The sequence below is a fragment of the Leopardus geoffroyi genome, chromosome A1 (genome assembly GCF_018350155.1).
Source record: "Leopardus geoffroyi isolate Oge1 chromosome A1, O.geoffroyi_Oge1_pat1.0, whole genome shotgun sequence".
NCBI lineage: Eukaryota > Metazoa > Chordata > Mammalia > Carnivora > Felidae > Leopardus > Leopardus geoffroyi.
In genome coordinates this window covers 24,578,090-24,594,483 of record NC_059326.1, presented here as the reverse complement: position 1 = coordinate 24,594,483, position 16,394 = coordinate 24,578,090, and the positions used below count along the sequence as shown (strand labels likewise).

The 16,394-nt window shown below is 47.0% G+C and overlaps 1 protein-coding gene across 5 annotated transcripts in view; it reads left to right on the top strand.

The window, feature by feature from the left end:
• The first annotated feature begins 1,547 nt into the window (after positions 1 to 1,547).
• Positions 1,548 to 16,394, top strand: part of LRCH1 (leucine rich repeats and calponin homology domain containing 1) — a 202,981-nt gene continuing 188,134 nt past the window's right edge. For all 5 annotated transcript variants that reach the window (XM_045476397.1, XM_045476365.1, XM_045476376.1 and 2 more), the window contains exon 1: positions 1,548 to 2,152. In XM_045476397.1, coding sequence (XP_045332353.1) covers positions 1,837 to 2,152 — 316 coding nt within the window. In that variant the 5' untranslated portion in view covers positions 1,548 to 1,836. The remainder of the gene's footprint in view (positions 2,153 to 16,394) is intronic.

Here is a 16,394-nt window from a genome sequence, read left to right as displayed (position 1 = left end):
GTGATGTAAGTGTTCTTTTATCCATGTATTATTATTATTATATTATTATTATTATTATTATTATTATTATTATTATTATTTTCAAGCCTGGTTTTTAAACGTCTAGGAAGGAGGTTGAGGGGAAAAAAAGAGGTGGTGAGAGAGGAAGTTGGGAGAGGAAACCAGCAGGTGGCGCTTGTCTCCTCCGATGAGATAAGGATATTTGTTTGACTCCACCTAGAATCCTGTAGGATTTAAGGGTCGACTGTGCATGCAGTCAATGCAAGTGACATAGATCATGTCGTACTTTAATGCCGAGTACATGAAGTCACAAGTTCCAGCCTGTTATCTAGGCCATCATCTTTCCGAACTACCATTTAAAAGATGGGCTCACCTATCCCCCAGGTTGTAGTATTTTTGTACATGTATTCTCACCTCTCCTAGCCAAGTCGCTTATAGGGACCATCAAGACTTGGTTATCTCGCACAAATAAAGGCCCCAGAGAGCTAGACTTGAAACTCCGGAAAGGAGTGGGGCTTTATCAGTCTTCACCTGGTCCGCCCTAAGGTGTCAGATGTTCTGTCGCCACTGGTGTGTTAGCCTTGGTCTGGGCAGAAGGTGCATTTGTACATGTCAGTCCCCATGTCCTTTGGAGGCAGCAAGAAGCGTCACGAGGACACTTTGAGGGCACCTGTGAACAGGCTCAAAATGTGCTGAGTTACTGGCTAGTTGGGGCCACCGGTTTCTTATCTTTCCCTGCACCATCCAACTCTGGGGCTCAGTCAGCCCTAGTCAGCCCTCCTGTGACAATGGATTCTGTCTGCCATGAAAACTGCCCTCACTTTGAAAGTCTTTCCTTCCTTTCTGTGTCTGTAGTTTTCCCCCATCGCTCAGAAAACCTACCCTACTCTTGTCTCTTCTCCAGTCTGGGAGTACATAGGAAGGAGGCCAACCCTACAGTCCAAGGGCTGCAAGTTCGCATCCAGCTCCGCCTCTGACTGCACGGGTGGCCTTAGACAAGTTTCTTAACTTCCTCTGTAGTCTGGGAAACGATTTTTCCGCTCATGGGATCCCCGGATTAACGAGATTAATTTGTAAACTACTTAGACCACCGTTGGTTCCTTGTAGGTGCTCCGATGCCAGGAGCTGTTGGTCTGACCCCACAGTGAAAAACTGCCTGTCGGGGAACTTCGGCTCAGAGAGGCAGAGTAGTTCGCAAATTTGAGATCATAACCTTTCACCTCCCCATGATCTCACTGTATTTCAAACCCCATTTATTGCCTCGCTGGCGTCTTCTGAGACTTCCTAAAACCTCCGGTCTCCCAAGATACCCTGGGCAGCGAAAAGAACCCCAGGGGCCTTCGGCGTCTAAACCAAGGTGACCCGCTGCAGGGGTCCGGCCCCCCTGACGCACCCGCATTGCCGGGCGGAGCGCAGCGAAGCCGCGGGGGCCGGCCGGGATCCGAGCGGAGGAAGGCTCCGAGCTGGACTGACAGCTTGGGGAAGGAGGAGGAGAGAGCGGGCGGCGCGGCGCGGCACCGCGGAGGAGGGGAGAGCCGCCGAGAGGAGGGAGCAAGGGCGGGAGGAGACACATGCGCGCTGCCTGCCGCCGCCGCCGCCGCCGCCGCCGCAGTCCTTAGCTTCCCGGGGACAGGAAACCTTCGAGACCGAGCTGCCACTGCCGCCTCCCCGACTGCCCCGGTTCGGCGCGCCTGCCACACCCTCCTCCCCTCTTCCACGATCTTTCGGTGGGGCACTGCAGGGACTCGGCCCGCGCTGCCGTCTCCCCCTCCCGGGGGAGCGCTGTGACCCCCCCCGCAGGAGCGGCGGGGCGGGGTGGGGGGGGCCCGGGAGAAGATGGCGACGCCGGGAAGCGAACCCCAACCTTTCGTCCCTGCCCTCTCGGTGGCTCCTCTGCACCCACATCATCATCCCCACCACCATCCCCACCACCATCAGCACCACGGAGGAACGGGAGCCAACAGCGGGGTCGGGGGAGGAGGCGGCGGCGGCGGCGGCAGCGGGGGCTTCAACCTGCCCTTGAACCGGGGGCTGGAGCGCGCGCTGGAGGAAGCGGCCAATTCCGGGGGGTTGAACCTCAGCGCCAGGAAATTGAAGGAATTTCCCCGGACCGCGGCCCCCGGGCACGACCTCTCGGACACGGTGCAGGCAGGTGAGAAAGGGGCGAGAGGCAGGCAGGGGGTGTGGGTGACGGGCTGTCGCGCCATCCCCCCGCGGCGGCCAGTCTGAGATGTGGCCTCGCTGGGGGTCCTCTGGCCGGTGCTCTCCCGGGTAAGGGGCACGCGTGGGCGTCGGAGAGGTGGGCCCCGCCGAGGGCACGGTGGCCACCGCCTCGCCGGGCGGCCTGCGGCGCGGCGCCGGGAGAGCCGGGGTGCGCCCGGTCGCGGCGGCGCCCGAGAGCGCGCGGGTCCCCGCGGGGCAGTGGCGGCCGGGCAGGCACTGGCGGGTGCGCCGCGAGCGCGCCGTGGAAGCGGGAGGTTTGGGGCGGCCGCGTCGGCTTCCCGGGCCCCAGCGCCGGGCGGGGGAAGCCGAGCGCCGCGTCCGCGCTTCCGACCTGGGCAAGCGCTCCTTGCGTCCCGGCGTCGCCGGTCGGACGGGAAAACCCAGACAAAGGTGGCGCTCCCGGGGCCAACCCCAGGGCAGCGGCGCGGTGCCGCTAGGCCCCCTCGCGACATCAGCGAGCGGCCGGGCGACTTGGTGCAGACTGCGAGGAGGTGCCAGGCTTCCTGTTTCTGCGCCTGTGCGAGGGAAGAGCCGCAGCCGGTTGTCGCGACTCGGAAGGGGCAGCCACTGCGCCGGCGGTCGGCTGGGCTCCCGCGTTCCTTGCCCCTAGCTAACCGCCCACACCGTTTGGTCGCCCCGCCGAGGCCCCCTAGTTCCCAGTAACCCGATCTTTGCGGGGGCCCGGGACGGGACGGCAAGGCATATTAAAAGAAAAGTAATTAAAGTGAGCCGGTTTTCCTGTGTGAGCCCGACAAGTTGTAACTCGCGCCAATGAGCAGCCAGCTCTTTTCAAGTTATGTCATGTATTGACATATTTCTGAGACGTCTGCTTTCTCTTTGGTAGCTGGAGTCACTGGAGCGGGATCTATAAACAGGAAGGAGGGTGGTGGAACTCGATTCGGGCCTTGGTTTCCGACCATCCGGTTCAGCTCCCCCGGGGAGGCTTTGTATCTTGGCAAGCGCCCAACATTTCCCAGCGCAGTGGGTGCCCCATTTTGGAACCACTGCCCAGCCCTCCTGGCTGTCATCACCTCCTGGGCCGAGTGTCAGACCCCTTGGATACTGGTTGGCTCAACTCTCAGCTCCAGATCTCCCAGTTTCCTCTCATGGGGGAAGCGGGGGCTGGGCAAGGGGGCAAGGCTTTAGGAGCTTACGTTTCCAGTGCTTGCTTTTTGTTTTTGACTTCAATTCAGTAAACATTTATTGAGCGTCCTAATGAATATTTAGAAAAAATTCCAAGTTCGCTGGAGGCAGAAAAGGCTCTTGAGGGTCATTACGCTTTGTGATTTGGGAGGGAATTTCCAGAGTTGAGCTGTCAGCAGCTGGGGAGTCTTTTGATGGGACCTCTTGGTTACATTTTTCTCAAGTGGAAGTTATTCCAAGAATTGCCTGAATCATTAACTTAAAAAAAATCTGTTCAGTTCTACTTCCCTTTTGCTATAGTACAGTATACCAGAGACTATAGGGAAGGACTGGATATGGAGCTGGCATGACCAATAATATATGTTTGTACCTTCAGTAGGGGGGCTTGAAAGTTGCTCCCCGGCTTTAGTTATGCAGACGGTTACTCCCAAAGCTGAATGAACGTGATGTGTCTGCTGAGTTGGCATTTCTTTGAGACCCATGCTTTTAAAAGCAGGGACCATCTTGTTCAGTTAAGACCTTGCCATGTGAGGTAAATGCTCAACAGCATTCCTGTTCTCCTCTCTGTTTTTGCTTGTGGTGAACTTGGGTTGTGAGCTTTGCCAGTTTTTAATTATGACCCTCCCTTGCATGTTTAATGCTCAGAAAACTCTAGTTAAGACTCAGAGTCTTAACGTTAATTTCCCAACAGCAACAACAAAAAATGCAACGTTAGTTATGGGCCAGGGAATGTCACCAAAATTTGTAGAAACTTCAGACATGCCAGAAAAGATAAAGCGTATTTAAGGTAGCCAGCCATTTCAGGTGAAATTTGAGTACCCCGGTGTATTCAGGGGTTGCTTCTGGCAAAACATCTTTGCCTCAGGTCAACAGCTGGCTGTGAACCAAATGCATTCTGCCCTTTGTTCTAAAGAAATATTTACTGGTCACCGTTCTTTATTTGGGAAAGCAAAAATCAAAATAAAGCAAGAGTTAAAGTCACCCCCGGTTTGCACGGTGTTCTAGCAGAGTGCAGAGTAAGAGGAGTAATGCGTATGATAAAGAAAGTGGTTTTTCCTGGGCTAATATTTACTTTTCAGAACAGCTCTTGAAATCAGAATGGCACATGAAGATTCTTCAAGACCCAAGCTTGTAAAGTGTACCTTCTCATAAGTTTTGTAAAACAGGGAGTGACACAGAAAGCCTTTTCTCACTGTTGGGTTGTATAATACAGGCCATTTGGTTTACTCCTTGTAAAACTACCTCTTCTGGCAGCCCCGTATGCAGAACTGCACTCTGGGGCAATGTAGCCGACCTGAACGGAGTTGGAAACTGAGATACACGTGCAGAAACATAGGGGCCCTGGGCCACTGAGTAGATAGGTATCTAAGCTGTGTCACTAAAGTGCCTACGTATTTTTCACAGGGGAAAAAAACCTCCCAAGCCCTCACTTTGAGCCTACTGATTTACTCATATTTGAGTCAGAATAGTTTTGTTGTCAGAATTTAGTCTTTCTGCAGGTGAGAAAGAGAAAGGCTGAGCTGTGCAGGTGTGGTGGCAGAGGTGACATTGGCTGAACGGGAGAAGTGTGAGCAGAAGAGCCGCGATTAGCGCTCGGCTTTGCCGTGTGCCGAGTCCTTTATCGGCACTATCCTGCTCAGTCCTCACTGGAATCCTGCTCGTATCCTCATTTCCAGCTGGGGAGATTGCGATTGAGAGATGTCAGGTACTGTGCTCAAGATCATACCCCTGGTTAGATGGTGAGCCAGTGATTAGACCCTGATGGTTTCACTTTGGCATTGATGTGCTTGACCATTTTCCTGTGAAGCAGAGAAGAGGTGGAAGGAGCAGAATCCCGGAGGCTGTTTGGAGGTTCATTCAGCCAACATTCATTCCCCAGGTACCTACCAAGCACCTCTAAAGGTCAGGCGCTGTTCTAGGCACCAGGGATACAGCCGTGACCATCAGAGAATCTGTGTGTCCCTTCATAATGGAGTCCCCGTTCTATCTGGAGGGGGATCGGGAGAGAAATGAGGACATTGATTTTGCAGAATGAGTAGGAAGATTTATAGTATAAATATAGTATCCCTGTCTTAGAAATAGTCATGCTGCGTTGATTTAAGGTGACTTGAGGTGGTTTGCAACAGTAAGAGCACAAAGGGTGATTGGTAATACAAACTGAAGCATAGAACTGGGCCTGATAAAAAAGGACACAGATACGTGCATCAGGAAAGTGAACTTTTTAACCCCCAATTGCTGACTTATTAAGTGTGTCATTTTGGGATGAGAAGTTCAAGATGGTGTGGAATATGACTGAGAAAACACGAATTGAAAAGAGGAGTAAGAAAAGAACGTGTCTGTCTCAGATCGATTGCAGGAGGTGCTAGAAAATAAAAAGCAAGCCCTTGGACTTGATGGACAGACAGTTGGTAAAAACTGGTGTCATTAAGGAGAGGGCAGAGTATATCACGGCAGTATCTTTTCGAGGCATTTGGAAGCAGGAAACACCGGACGGGAAACGGAGAGCCTACTCAGGCAGGAATATAGAAGTCTGGCATAAAAAAATGACTCTCTGTGTCCTGTATGTGCCCATGCGGAATGTGTAGGAGATTGCAAGGTGAAGACAAGACAGGAATGCATGAGAAGTTAGGTAATAGTTCAGGAAGTTGCGGGAGCCTCAAAGCAGATCAAAGGGAGATGCTGAATAGCATAGATAGACGTTGTCTGCGAAATTCAGAAGAAAAGGTTTTCCCAGTTAGGCTGGTTTGGAAAAACTTTCAGAGCAGAGGCAGGGTTTGGGTGAGGTTTTGTAGGATGGATTGGTTTTGGATAGAAGTACCCATGAGCTTTCTGCGGTCGAAAAGATGTTTCTGTGATGGGGAGTGAGAACCTGATGCTCTAAGATCTGTGCATAAAACAGAAGGAGAGAGCATTTAAGCCTGTGCCTCTGGTCATGTCCTCCCTCCCCACTGTCACCATGTAATGATCTAACAGAGAGCAGGGTTCTTGGGACCTTTTATTTGAGGACTCTGGAGATGGCTGAGGCCTGGGATTTGTCAGCCTGTGGGACTAACACCCTAGTCTGTGTGAGCTAGCTCTCTGAAATGTCTGTATGGACTCAGAGACTCTTCTCTGAGATCTGTGGGCAGGCTTATCTGCTGAATGCTGACACCCCCACTCCCATCCTCCAGCAACCAAATCCTTGGGATATCAGCGCTCTCTTAGTCGCTGGAATTCACACGGGACTTGATAAAGCAATCTATGTATTCTCAAGAACACGCTCTGTTCCATAAACTGGGCCACAAAGACTTTTCATTACACGCATGACGAACTTTGGAAATCATGTGTCTTCTTAAAACGTACCTGCTTTGATAGTTACATCTGGTTTCACATTGTTTTTCTGCTGTCGTATTGGATTTATTATTGCCGTAGCTGCCATTTGTTGTAGTCACTCTCATATAAATGTCTGTACTCATTACCCATATTCCAAATACTTCTCCATTCATAAATGATCATTCACAGCCTTTCCTTCACAGTATGTTGTCTTCTGTTGATCAGTTCCTTCCTTGTTAAGGCGTAGAGGGCTTCTAATGGTGAAAGCTTTTAGGACATCCAGAACTCCACGTATATGGCGGCTTCGAATCCCATCCCTATGTGCTCTTACGTGTGTCTCTGTGTGGCAGAGACGGTCTCCACAAACACGTTGCTATTCTCAGTGCTTGCCTTAGAGGCTGCTCTTTATTGAAGAGACAGGAGCACACTAATCAAGTTTCTAGAAGAATAGCGTACGATTATAGGCCACACAACCTCCGGGAATTTTTAGTCTGTGCCACTTTATGAAGAAATGGCCCAGGGTTTGACCTTCATCACTGAAATGATCCCACTGGATAGTTTGTCCGTCACGGCGACATCGTATTTGATTTTTGGTGAGTATAGGTCATTAGGCCAAAATTGGGCACCTCACCACTTAAAAGTTTTTACTCAAATTATTGACTAAAAGTTTTTTTTTTTTTTTTTTGAGTTCTATGGCAAACTTCAATTTTTTCATGCTGTGGTTTAGACATTCTTTTGTGGTAAGCATGTCAAGGGTAAAGGCCTTTTGAAGTTCAGAGGTCAATTTCCTTTTACTCTTGTCCTTCTGGGGTGTCCAAAGACTTTTTCTGTCCTGATACTTAGCTTTGTCATTGCTTGTTTTTAAACATAAGTTTTTTCCCCTCTTTGTGTGTACTTGCCTACATTTCCCTTTATGTCTATTTTTCTGTATAAATATACAGAAATATAAAAATATGCAAAATAAATATACATAAAGGTATAGATAGGTAGTAGATGGATGATAGAAAGATAGATAGATAGATAGATAGATAGATAGATAGATATTTTGTGTTTAGAGGGGCAGCATTTACTTTCTCTTACTCAGTTCTCTCCAGAAGTCACCCCCACCCCTCCAGGTGCTGTACCGATTATGTTTTTCCAGAGACTCGGTAATTCAAATAACAGAAATGCTATTAACTCAACTTACGGTACCTGGCAGTGGGCTCACCAGTCAGGCCACATAACTTGAACTCTTGTGTAAGCCTCACAAAAACCTGTTTGTGACACTCCTTTCCAGATTTGGTTTCGTGTTTTGGAAAAGGAGTCTTCTGCCTGAGAGATACATCAGGAGAAACTGCCCTGGGCTTAGATCTGGTAATGCCACTAATTTGTGAACTCTTCCAGTGACTGAGTCAGTTGTTAAGGATTAAGGCAATTTGGTGTTAATTGCAGTGATTATTTCAAATTATAATATTATAATCTATCATAAAACGTTTAGGGATATAAGGCATAAAACCCAACTATATATTTACATACCTGATGCCTTTATTTATATGTAACCTGTAGGAGGAAGTCTAGAGGCTTCTGTTACAGATACTCCTGGTTTTTTGTTTTTTTTTCCCACCAGAATTCCAAAATTTGCAGTTGCTGTGATATTTCAGACAGGTTTTTTGTTTTTGTTTTTGTTTTTTTTCTATAAGATGGGAATTGTTCAACCCAAAGAAAAAAATCAGCAAAAAACAAAACAAAAAAAAGGTCAGAATTCCACATAAGCCTTAGTTTGGGAAAACTAGGTCTACCAATATAGACAAGCTGGAAGCATGCCTGTGTTTTCATCTTAATTTAAGAGTTCGGTAGTATTGCTTCCATATACTGTAGTAAGAAGTCATGCATTTGGAAACCATCTGTTCCCACAAAGTAATTCAGAAATAAAGTGAGATTGTTTACATGAACAGAAAGTTGACGAACTGTGAGAATTTGGTTTCTCTTGCATACTCCAGCAATGCAATAGAGGAGAAATGCTTTTATAATCAGACTGCTGTCTGTGTTCATAGTTTTCCCCAACCGTATCCTCCTTTTTCGGCCACCAAGGAGGATATAGGTAAGGGGAAACAAAAACGAAGTAGAGAAGAACGATATTTGATTTACATGACAAATATAATGTATTTTTCTGTGATGAGAAATTGCTGCTCTTCTGTTCATATGCTGTCCGTTTACAGTTCCCAAGACCCTTCCAGGGCATTTTGGTTACCAGGATCAGGCTCTGTGGGTTTGGAATCTTCCTTGATGCTTGCTTTTCTTCCTTGGGCTGTGTTTCCTCAATCTTTTTGCTGGAGGGGGGTCCTAAGACCTTGAGAGATGAATAGGGCCATGACCTCTCAGCTCAGTGAGTCTTGAGTTTCCTCTTCACTGTTGTCCCTGCATGGGCAGGAAACGACCCCATCTTAAGTTTTTTAATCCTCTGGTTTCTTCGGTGGCCTTGCTTTTGACAGCTGACCCCTGCAGTGCCAGACATGGTGTTTTGCTACACAGCGTATTCCTCTAATATCCTTTTGTGTTTTTGATGTTCATGCCATTCAGTGTTAGGAGTGACATCAGTATGTCTGACCTGGTTCCATCAGCGTAGCTGATTTGACTCACGTTATCTCTGCAGGCAACAGTGACAAGTTAGAGAAGGGCGTCAGCTGCAGACTGTCTGACTTGACTTTCCTCTACATGGCCTTCATTTAGCTTTTCCAGGCCATTTCCCTCACTTCCCCCTCCTGCCTGCCCTGTAGGATTCTCTTTCTCCCACTCTCATTTCGGCAGATCCCCAGGCCTTCCCCAGGCTCCACAGTCTCCCCGCCAGCCCTCCTTGCAGATCTGAGCCCTGAATCATACATGACCCCAAGGCGCCTTTGCAGTATTTCCTTATGGCATTTTTGGCTAATTATTACCTGCTTCCTTTGGTACTTTTCCCATGTTTAAGTGGTTTCTCTGCCTTTATTGGCCTGGAAGGTCTGGCTAGGCAGGGTTCTTTTTTTTTTTTTTTTTTTTTTTCCTTTCCTTTATTTTTATATGTGCCCTCCATGCCTATCACAGAAAGTGCTAGATCTACATCAGGGGACTGTTCTGTCCTCTTGTTCCTGCTCATGGCCCACTGTTAGTCCCTGTACTTTTAATCCATCATCTCGGATCTGACCAGATAGCTTAAACCCTGAGCATCGGTGCCCTCACCGGCAGAATGGGAATAATATGTATTTAGTAGAGCTATTGTGAGGACAATAATTATATGGATACCAGAACATTATCAAGTGCTTTCTCTGTGCCAGATGTTGACCCTAGTGCTTTATATGTAAACCTATGTATTAAATATGTGTACTCTAGGTATGGCCTCATTTAATTCTTGCTAAGTGTTCTAACTATAGTAGGAACTCCCTAACTCTTCTAGCTGTTATCTGGATTCCTCCTGACCTCCTGTGTCTGGTTCCCGTTCATCTGCTTCTGAAATGCCTTTCTTGACGACTGTGGCTTGAAGAGGGAGTTTAGATATCTGGAAAACATCCATTCACATCTCTCCCTCATTCAATGACTGAGGACACTGAGGCCCAAGGTCACACAGGAGGGCGGTGGGTAGGCTCCTGGACCAAGGCAGAGTCTCACAGCCTGACACCAAAGGGCTGTTTCTGTGGAGCCAGGAGGCTACCCCGGCATAGATGGAAGAACTCCTACCCTTCATAGAATTCTCAGGTCACACTTTTCTGGACCCACCACATGGACGGTCGCTAAAAGACCAAAAACTACTGTGAAATCTTTATAACGTATGGTTTAAAACCAGGGAGAATAAGATATATAACTAATAGTGGTTAAAGATGAAATACATTAGTTCAGGATTTTACTGCATGTGGTTTGGGGGGCATGCATGGGCCCCAGGTAGATGGGATTCCAAATACTGAAAGGCGTGTTGGACAGTCCCCGGCCTACAAACTGGAGGCCCGCAGCGGTCTTTCATTGCAGTGTTTTTCTTGGAATACATTTTCCTGTGGAAATAAAGCAGTAAGTGGTGGTTTGGTTCTCCCGCCAACCGTCTATTTAACCCTGGCAGCGATGGGCCTTCATATTAATGGTGGTTTCTCATTGTTTCTTTGGAAAAATGCGGCGTTAGTTGTGACATGAAGTTCTGAATCTGGAGATCTTGGCATCAGGCTGTGAATGAAGCCCCCTCCTCATGGGGATAATTCCCTCTCCTTTTATCCTTTCTGACTGAGTGCCAGAAGGTTTCCCTCCCCTCCTCCAGGTCCCTGGGTCCGTGGGTGCTCCTTCCCACCGGTAGGGGGGGGTTTGGTTGGCCCAAGTCAGAGTGTCTGCTCTGGGACTCCACAAGGGAGGGGCTGGCCCGGCAGGAATTTAAACACTTCTCTCCCAGGGGTGCCTGGGTGGCTCAGTCAGTTAAGCCTCTGACTTTGGCTCAGGTCATGATCTCACGGTTCGGTTCGTGAGTTTGAGCCCTGCATCGGGCTCTGTGCTGACAGCTCAGAGCCTGAAGCCTGCTTCAGGTTCTGTGTTTCCCTCTCTCTCTCTGCCCCTCCCTGGCTTGTAGTCTGTTTCTGTCTCTCTCAAAAATAAACATTAAAAAAATTTTTTTAATACTTCTCTCCAAAATTTTTATATTTTTTATGTATTATCTTCTCAATTTATTAAGTTTAGGATTTTGAAGCAAGTTCCTGAATCTCACTGAACTTCAGGTTTGTGATTTGTTAGAAGTGAAAATGCTCTTTACCCCTCAGGGCTGTGGCGGTTCCTGAGGGAAGGTGCAGGACCGTTTTCTTCAGTAAAATAAATAGTTGAAAGTTGTTGGCATATTATTAGCATACGGGCTAAGAGCACACTGTGGCTGGGTCTTAGTCCTAGCTCCACCAGGATGTGGCGAGTATTTAACCTCCCTTGACTCCGTTTCTTCAGCATAAAATGAGGGATAACAATCACAGAATTATCGTGAGGAGTAAGTGAACGAATATACGTGTAAAGTGCTTACTTAGTTCAGTGCCTGGCATTGACCTTTGCCATTATTTTTATACTCTATTATATTTAGAAAAGATATTCAGGTTTTTAAAAAAATGGTCATTTATTTATTTTTTGAGAGAGAGAGAGCACAAAAGCAGGAGAGGGGCAGAGAGAGACGGAGACACCGAATCCGAAGCAGGCTCCAGGCTCTGAGCTGTCAGCACAGAGTTCAACATGGGGCTTCGAACCCATGGACCTCAAGGTCATGACCTGAGCCGAAGTTGGACGCTTAACCGACTGAGCCACCCAGGCGCCCCGAGATTCAATTTTTTAAAGCACAAAAAACCTAAACTCCTGGAAATTTTGTGACATTATAAAATGATTTTAATATCCAGAATGCTTGAGTATACGTGCTTTCACTGTGTGGAAGCATTACTGATACTCTTTGGCAGTCTTTGGAAGATGGTGCAGTAGGTGGGATTTATTATTCCAGCTCTACGTAGAGCCAAATTCTATGTAGTGAGGAAACCCAGATTAGAGGGTGAAATGGTTTTCCTTGGGTTATGTTGCTATAGGACGGTTGAGCCAAGACAAGGTCTTCTGAGTTTTTATGTGATTTCTATTCAGCTAGCAATATAACAGTGTTCTTAGGTCTGATTTGATTTTATCAGGACAGAGAAATCCTGTGAGGGACAAGGCTGATGAGAAGAATGAGTCCAGGATCCTCCCAGTAAAGGATGGGGAACTGTGTTCCAGTGCCACACTATGTATTCAGGTCAGGAGTCTGGGGACCAAGACGAGGCCAGGAGTCTGGGGACCAAGACTGGTTTTTGGCTTCAGGATTGGAGGGTGGGAAGGAGTGGGTGAGGCCTCAGAGGAGGGCTTGCCTTGCAGCTGTCTGCCCTGTGCAAGAGTCCTGACACTGATTTAAGAGTTTTCCAGATGGGGCACCTGGGTGGCTAAGTCTGTTAAGCGTCTGACTTTAGCTCAGCTCATGATGTCACGGTTCGTGGGTTTGAGCCCTGGTTGGGCTCTGTGCTGACAGCTCAGAGCCTGGAGCCTGCTTAGGATTCTGTTTCCCTCACTCTCTGCCCCTCCCCCACTTGCGCTCTGTCTGTCTCTTTCTCAAAAATAGACATTAAAAAAAGTTAAAAAAAAGTAAAAGCTCTCTAGAAAATATTTAAAAGCCTTCTAGACAAATAAGTAAATGAATAAATAAATAAACGGTTCTAGATTAAAATAGATAACCTTTTTATGCTCTTGGCAAAAACAATTTGTGAATCTTTTTCCATTTTGGCAACTGCTCTGAGGATGTTTAGCAATTAATTCTTCTATAAGATGTGAGAGATGTCTATGAGGAGGCAAAGCTTTAAGAATGGATATATAGGCTTCAATGCTTAAAGGTATCTGTTCTTTTCTCACTGTTTTCCTGGCATCCGGCATTTATTTTGAACTTTATTCAGGTATTAATTCTTTAAAAGGCTTGTGATAGGTTCAGTATCATCCTGAAGTTACTGGTAATGGAACTGAAAGGGGGATGTCCTCTGGATCCAGGTTCGTTAGGAATATTTCTTCAGTCTTCACGACCAGCTTGCAAGGTAGGTACTGTCCTTGTTGCCGAGAAGGAAATGTGTCAGTTAGGCAAGCTTATAGTGGGTTTGTAGATCCAGTAAAGACAGAGCAGAACCAGAGTCTGAACTCTTGTGGAAAGTTCTGGAGTCTCTTGCCAGGCTCTGTTACGGTGTCACTGAATATGTACAACTGGAGGAACAGACCACAGGAGGGGATTTTGTCATGAGAATCAAGGCCGTAGCATTTTGACAGGCAGTCCCTGGAGTGACTCAGATAACGGAGCTTGAGCTGGACTCAGATTCTGGACTGCTTTCTTTCTCCCCCTAGTCTGAAAGTGGGTGTGGGGGACACAGGCACGGGTGCAGTGAGTTCTAATCCTCACCGGTGCGTAATGGCCAGTTATCAGCTCCATTCTGAGAACTGTATTTTAAAGAAGCAACAGTTACTAGTTTCAAAAATTCTCCAAGGTTTCTGTTGTTTAGAAATGTGAATACACAGGGGCGCCTGGGTGGCGCAGTCGGTTAAGCGTCCGACTTCAGCCAGGTCACGATCTCGCGGTCCGTGAGTTCGAGCCCCGCGTCGGGCTCTGGGCTGATGGCTCAGAGCCTGGAGCCTGTTTCCGATTCTGTGTCTCCCTCTCTCTCTGCCCCTCCCCTGTTCATGCCCTGTCTCTCTCTGTCCCAAAAATAAATAAACGTTGAAAAAAAAAAAATTAAAAAAAAAAAAGAAATGTGAATACACATTAGGGTTTTTAGTTTTGGTATAAAATTTTGTTAGGCTGTGTATAACATGTGACCTAATTGAACAACCCATTCAAACATTACTAGATTTTTTTTCCCTACTATGAGAAATGAATGAAGAGCCATTGGGTGAGTGAGCAAGTAGTTTACTTTCTAGAACATTCCCTGTGTGACACAAGTGTTTATATTCTAAAAGTTTTATTAGGTAGTAATCATTGATTTGGTTTCTAAAAATGCATATTACTTTGTCCTACAGATTCTTCAGTACACTAATTAATGGCTTTTGCAATCTTATAAATGGGATTGAACAGCAGCCCATTTTGGCTAAAATGGCAGCATGGTTTATGGCTAAGTAACCAAAATTTTTTGTGTTGATGCAAATTGATCTAAGTCAAAGGAATCTGATTGTTCAGTTGAAGGCAGATAGACCTCTCTTTGTACAGCTCCCTCGGAGGTGTGGGTGATACTCTCTGCATGCAATTTGAGGCAATTATATGTGTTTTTCTGGACTTTAGAAAGCCTGGATAAATGAAAGTTAGCTTTAGTTGTGCTGTTCATTCCTGTGGCTGTAGTCTTGCAATAAACGCTGGCTGTGGTTTGTTCGGATATTTACAATTAATGCTTTCCTGTATCTATGCAGTACTTTAAAGGAAGCTATAACTTTGTGCTTGCTAAGGTGCCTAAGTCTGATCTGGTTTATGAAATTCAGTTGGTGGCTGTACAGCCTTGCTTCTGCACCCCTCCCACCCCCAGAGTCCTGATATCTTAATGAGGACTTGGTATCTCAATATGAAATTTGCACAGTGGGAGTTCTGAGGTAATATGCCCTGATAGAGCCCCCAATGTCTGTCTCTTAGAGAGGGGATGACAAAGAGAGGGTACCCCAGCTAAGTGCTTGCGTAATCAGGCAGCCTGCGTCTTTCTAAAGTGGTTTCTTCGTTTCATTGCGTGGGGTGCGTTGTGCTCTCTAGTGTGTCGGTGTCTCAGGCCCCTTCTCTCCTCGGGCCGCCTTGTTTGCAACCTCTCCATTCCACACGGTAGGTTGCTTGATGAGCCTCATGAGTTTTGGATGAGAGACGTCAGCTTTCTAACATACCACTTTGTGATCTGCAACACTTTCAGTTTGGAAGAGAACATTTGGTCACTGTACACATCATAAGACGTGCTCTTACAGGGTGCACATAAGTAGCCTCATGCTAAGTCCAGCTTGGTTTATACCACTTGCGCTGGCTTCATGGATGATAGCAGCTCCTGATTTGGACGCTAAGTTCTATGATCACTCCACTCATACGGGACCATAGACACCATCTCTCTCTCTCTCTCTCTCTCTCTCTCTCTCTCTCTTAAAGTTTATTTATTATTTTTTGAGTAGGAGGGAGAGAGAGAGAGAGCGTGCAGAGGCAGGGCAGAAAGAGAAGGAGAGAGAGGATCCCAAGCAGGCACTGCTCAGTCAGCACAGAACCCGATTTGAGGCTCCAACTCACAAACTGTGAGATCATGACCTGAGCCGAAATCAAGAGTCGGATGCTTAATCGACTGAACCACTCAGGTGCCCCACCATCTCTTAAGGATAAACTGAAAAGGAGACCAATGAAGTGACTTGCACATCCCCCTGCCCCTCCCCCGCACCCCTCCCCAGTTACCGTCAGATCAGGTCTAGAATCAGAAGAGTTTATCCTGGCTATCTCTGTCAACTGCCCGTACTGCTATCCTTTGGCTGTATGTCCTTTGGCTGGTTTCTCTTTTTAACTTTCACACCAAGAAACCCTCACAGGAAGGTGTTTGGCATTCATTGTTAATTTTAGTGGGCAAAACGCAGTACTCATTTAAAATGTTTGAAATATAGTGTGTGTAAAAGGAGTCTACAGAAAACGTGGGCATGATTTAAATGATGATAGTGAAATAGACACAGGACAGAGAGCCGGCAGGACACTGGGACTGGGGGTGGGGATGTGATCACCTGGGAAGGTACAAGATGTGGTGCAAACAGTCCGTGTCTTGATTGTAATGTGGAGTACCCAGGTGTGTGCATTTGGCGGCACTCAGGGAACTCTACCCTTGCAGATGGGGGCATTTTTTGTTTATAAATTGTAACTTAGTAAAGTAGACCCATTATTCAACTTACAAAGTAGACCCTTTGCAATGTGTATTTTAGCTCTTTGCGTGCTGTGTATTCCCGGTTGACGGGCTATTTTAAAACACAGAATAATTGGGTCTTTATGGCCGAATCAATGCCTCACTGTTAGAAGACTGATATTTCTATTGTAGTGGGCAGGTTCTTTGATCTTCATTTTCTTTATTTTGGAACAGCTTGTTAACTGTCTGCATAGACATACTATAAAATATTCTAATTCTATTGATGAGTGGCATTTTATTTTATTGATGGACAAAACTGATACTGAGTTGTTTTCTATGACCACTGGGCTGCTGATGTTGGCTAAT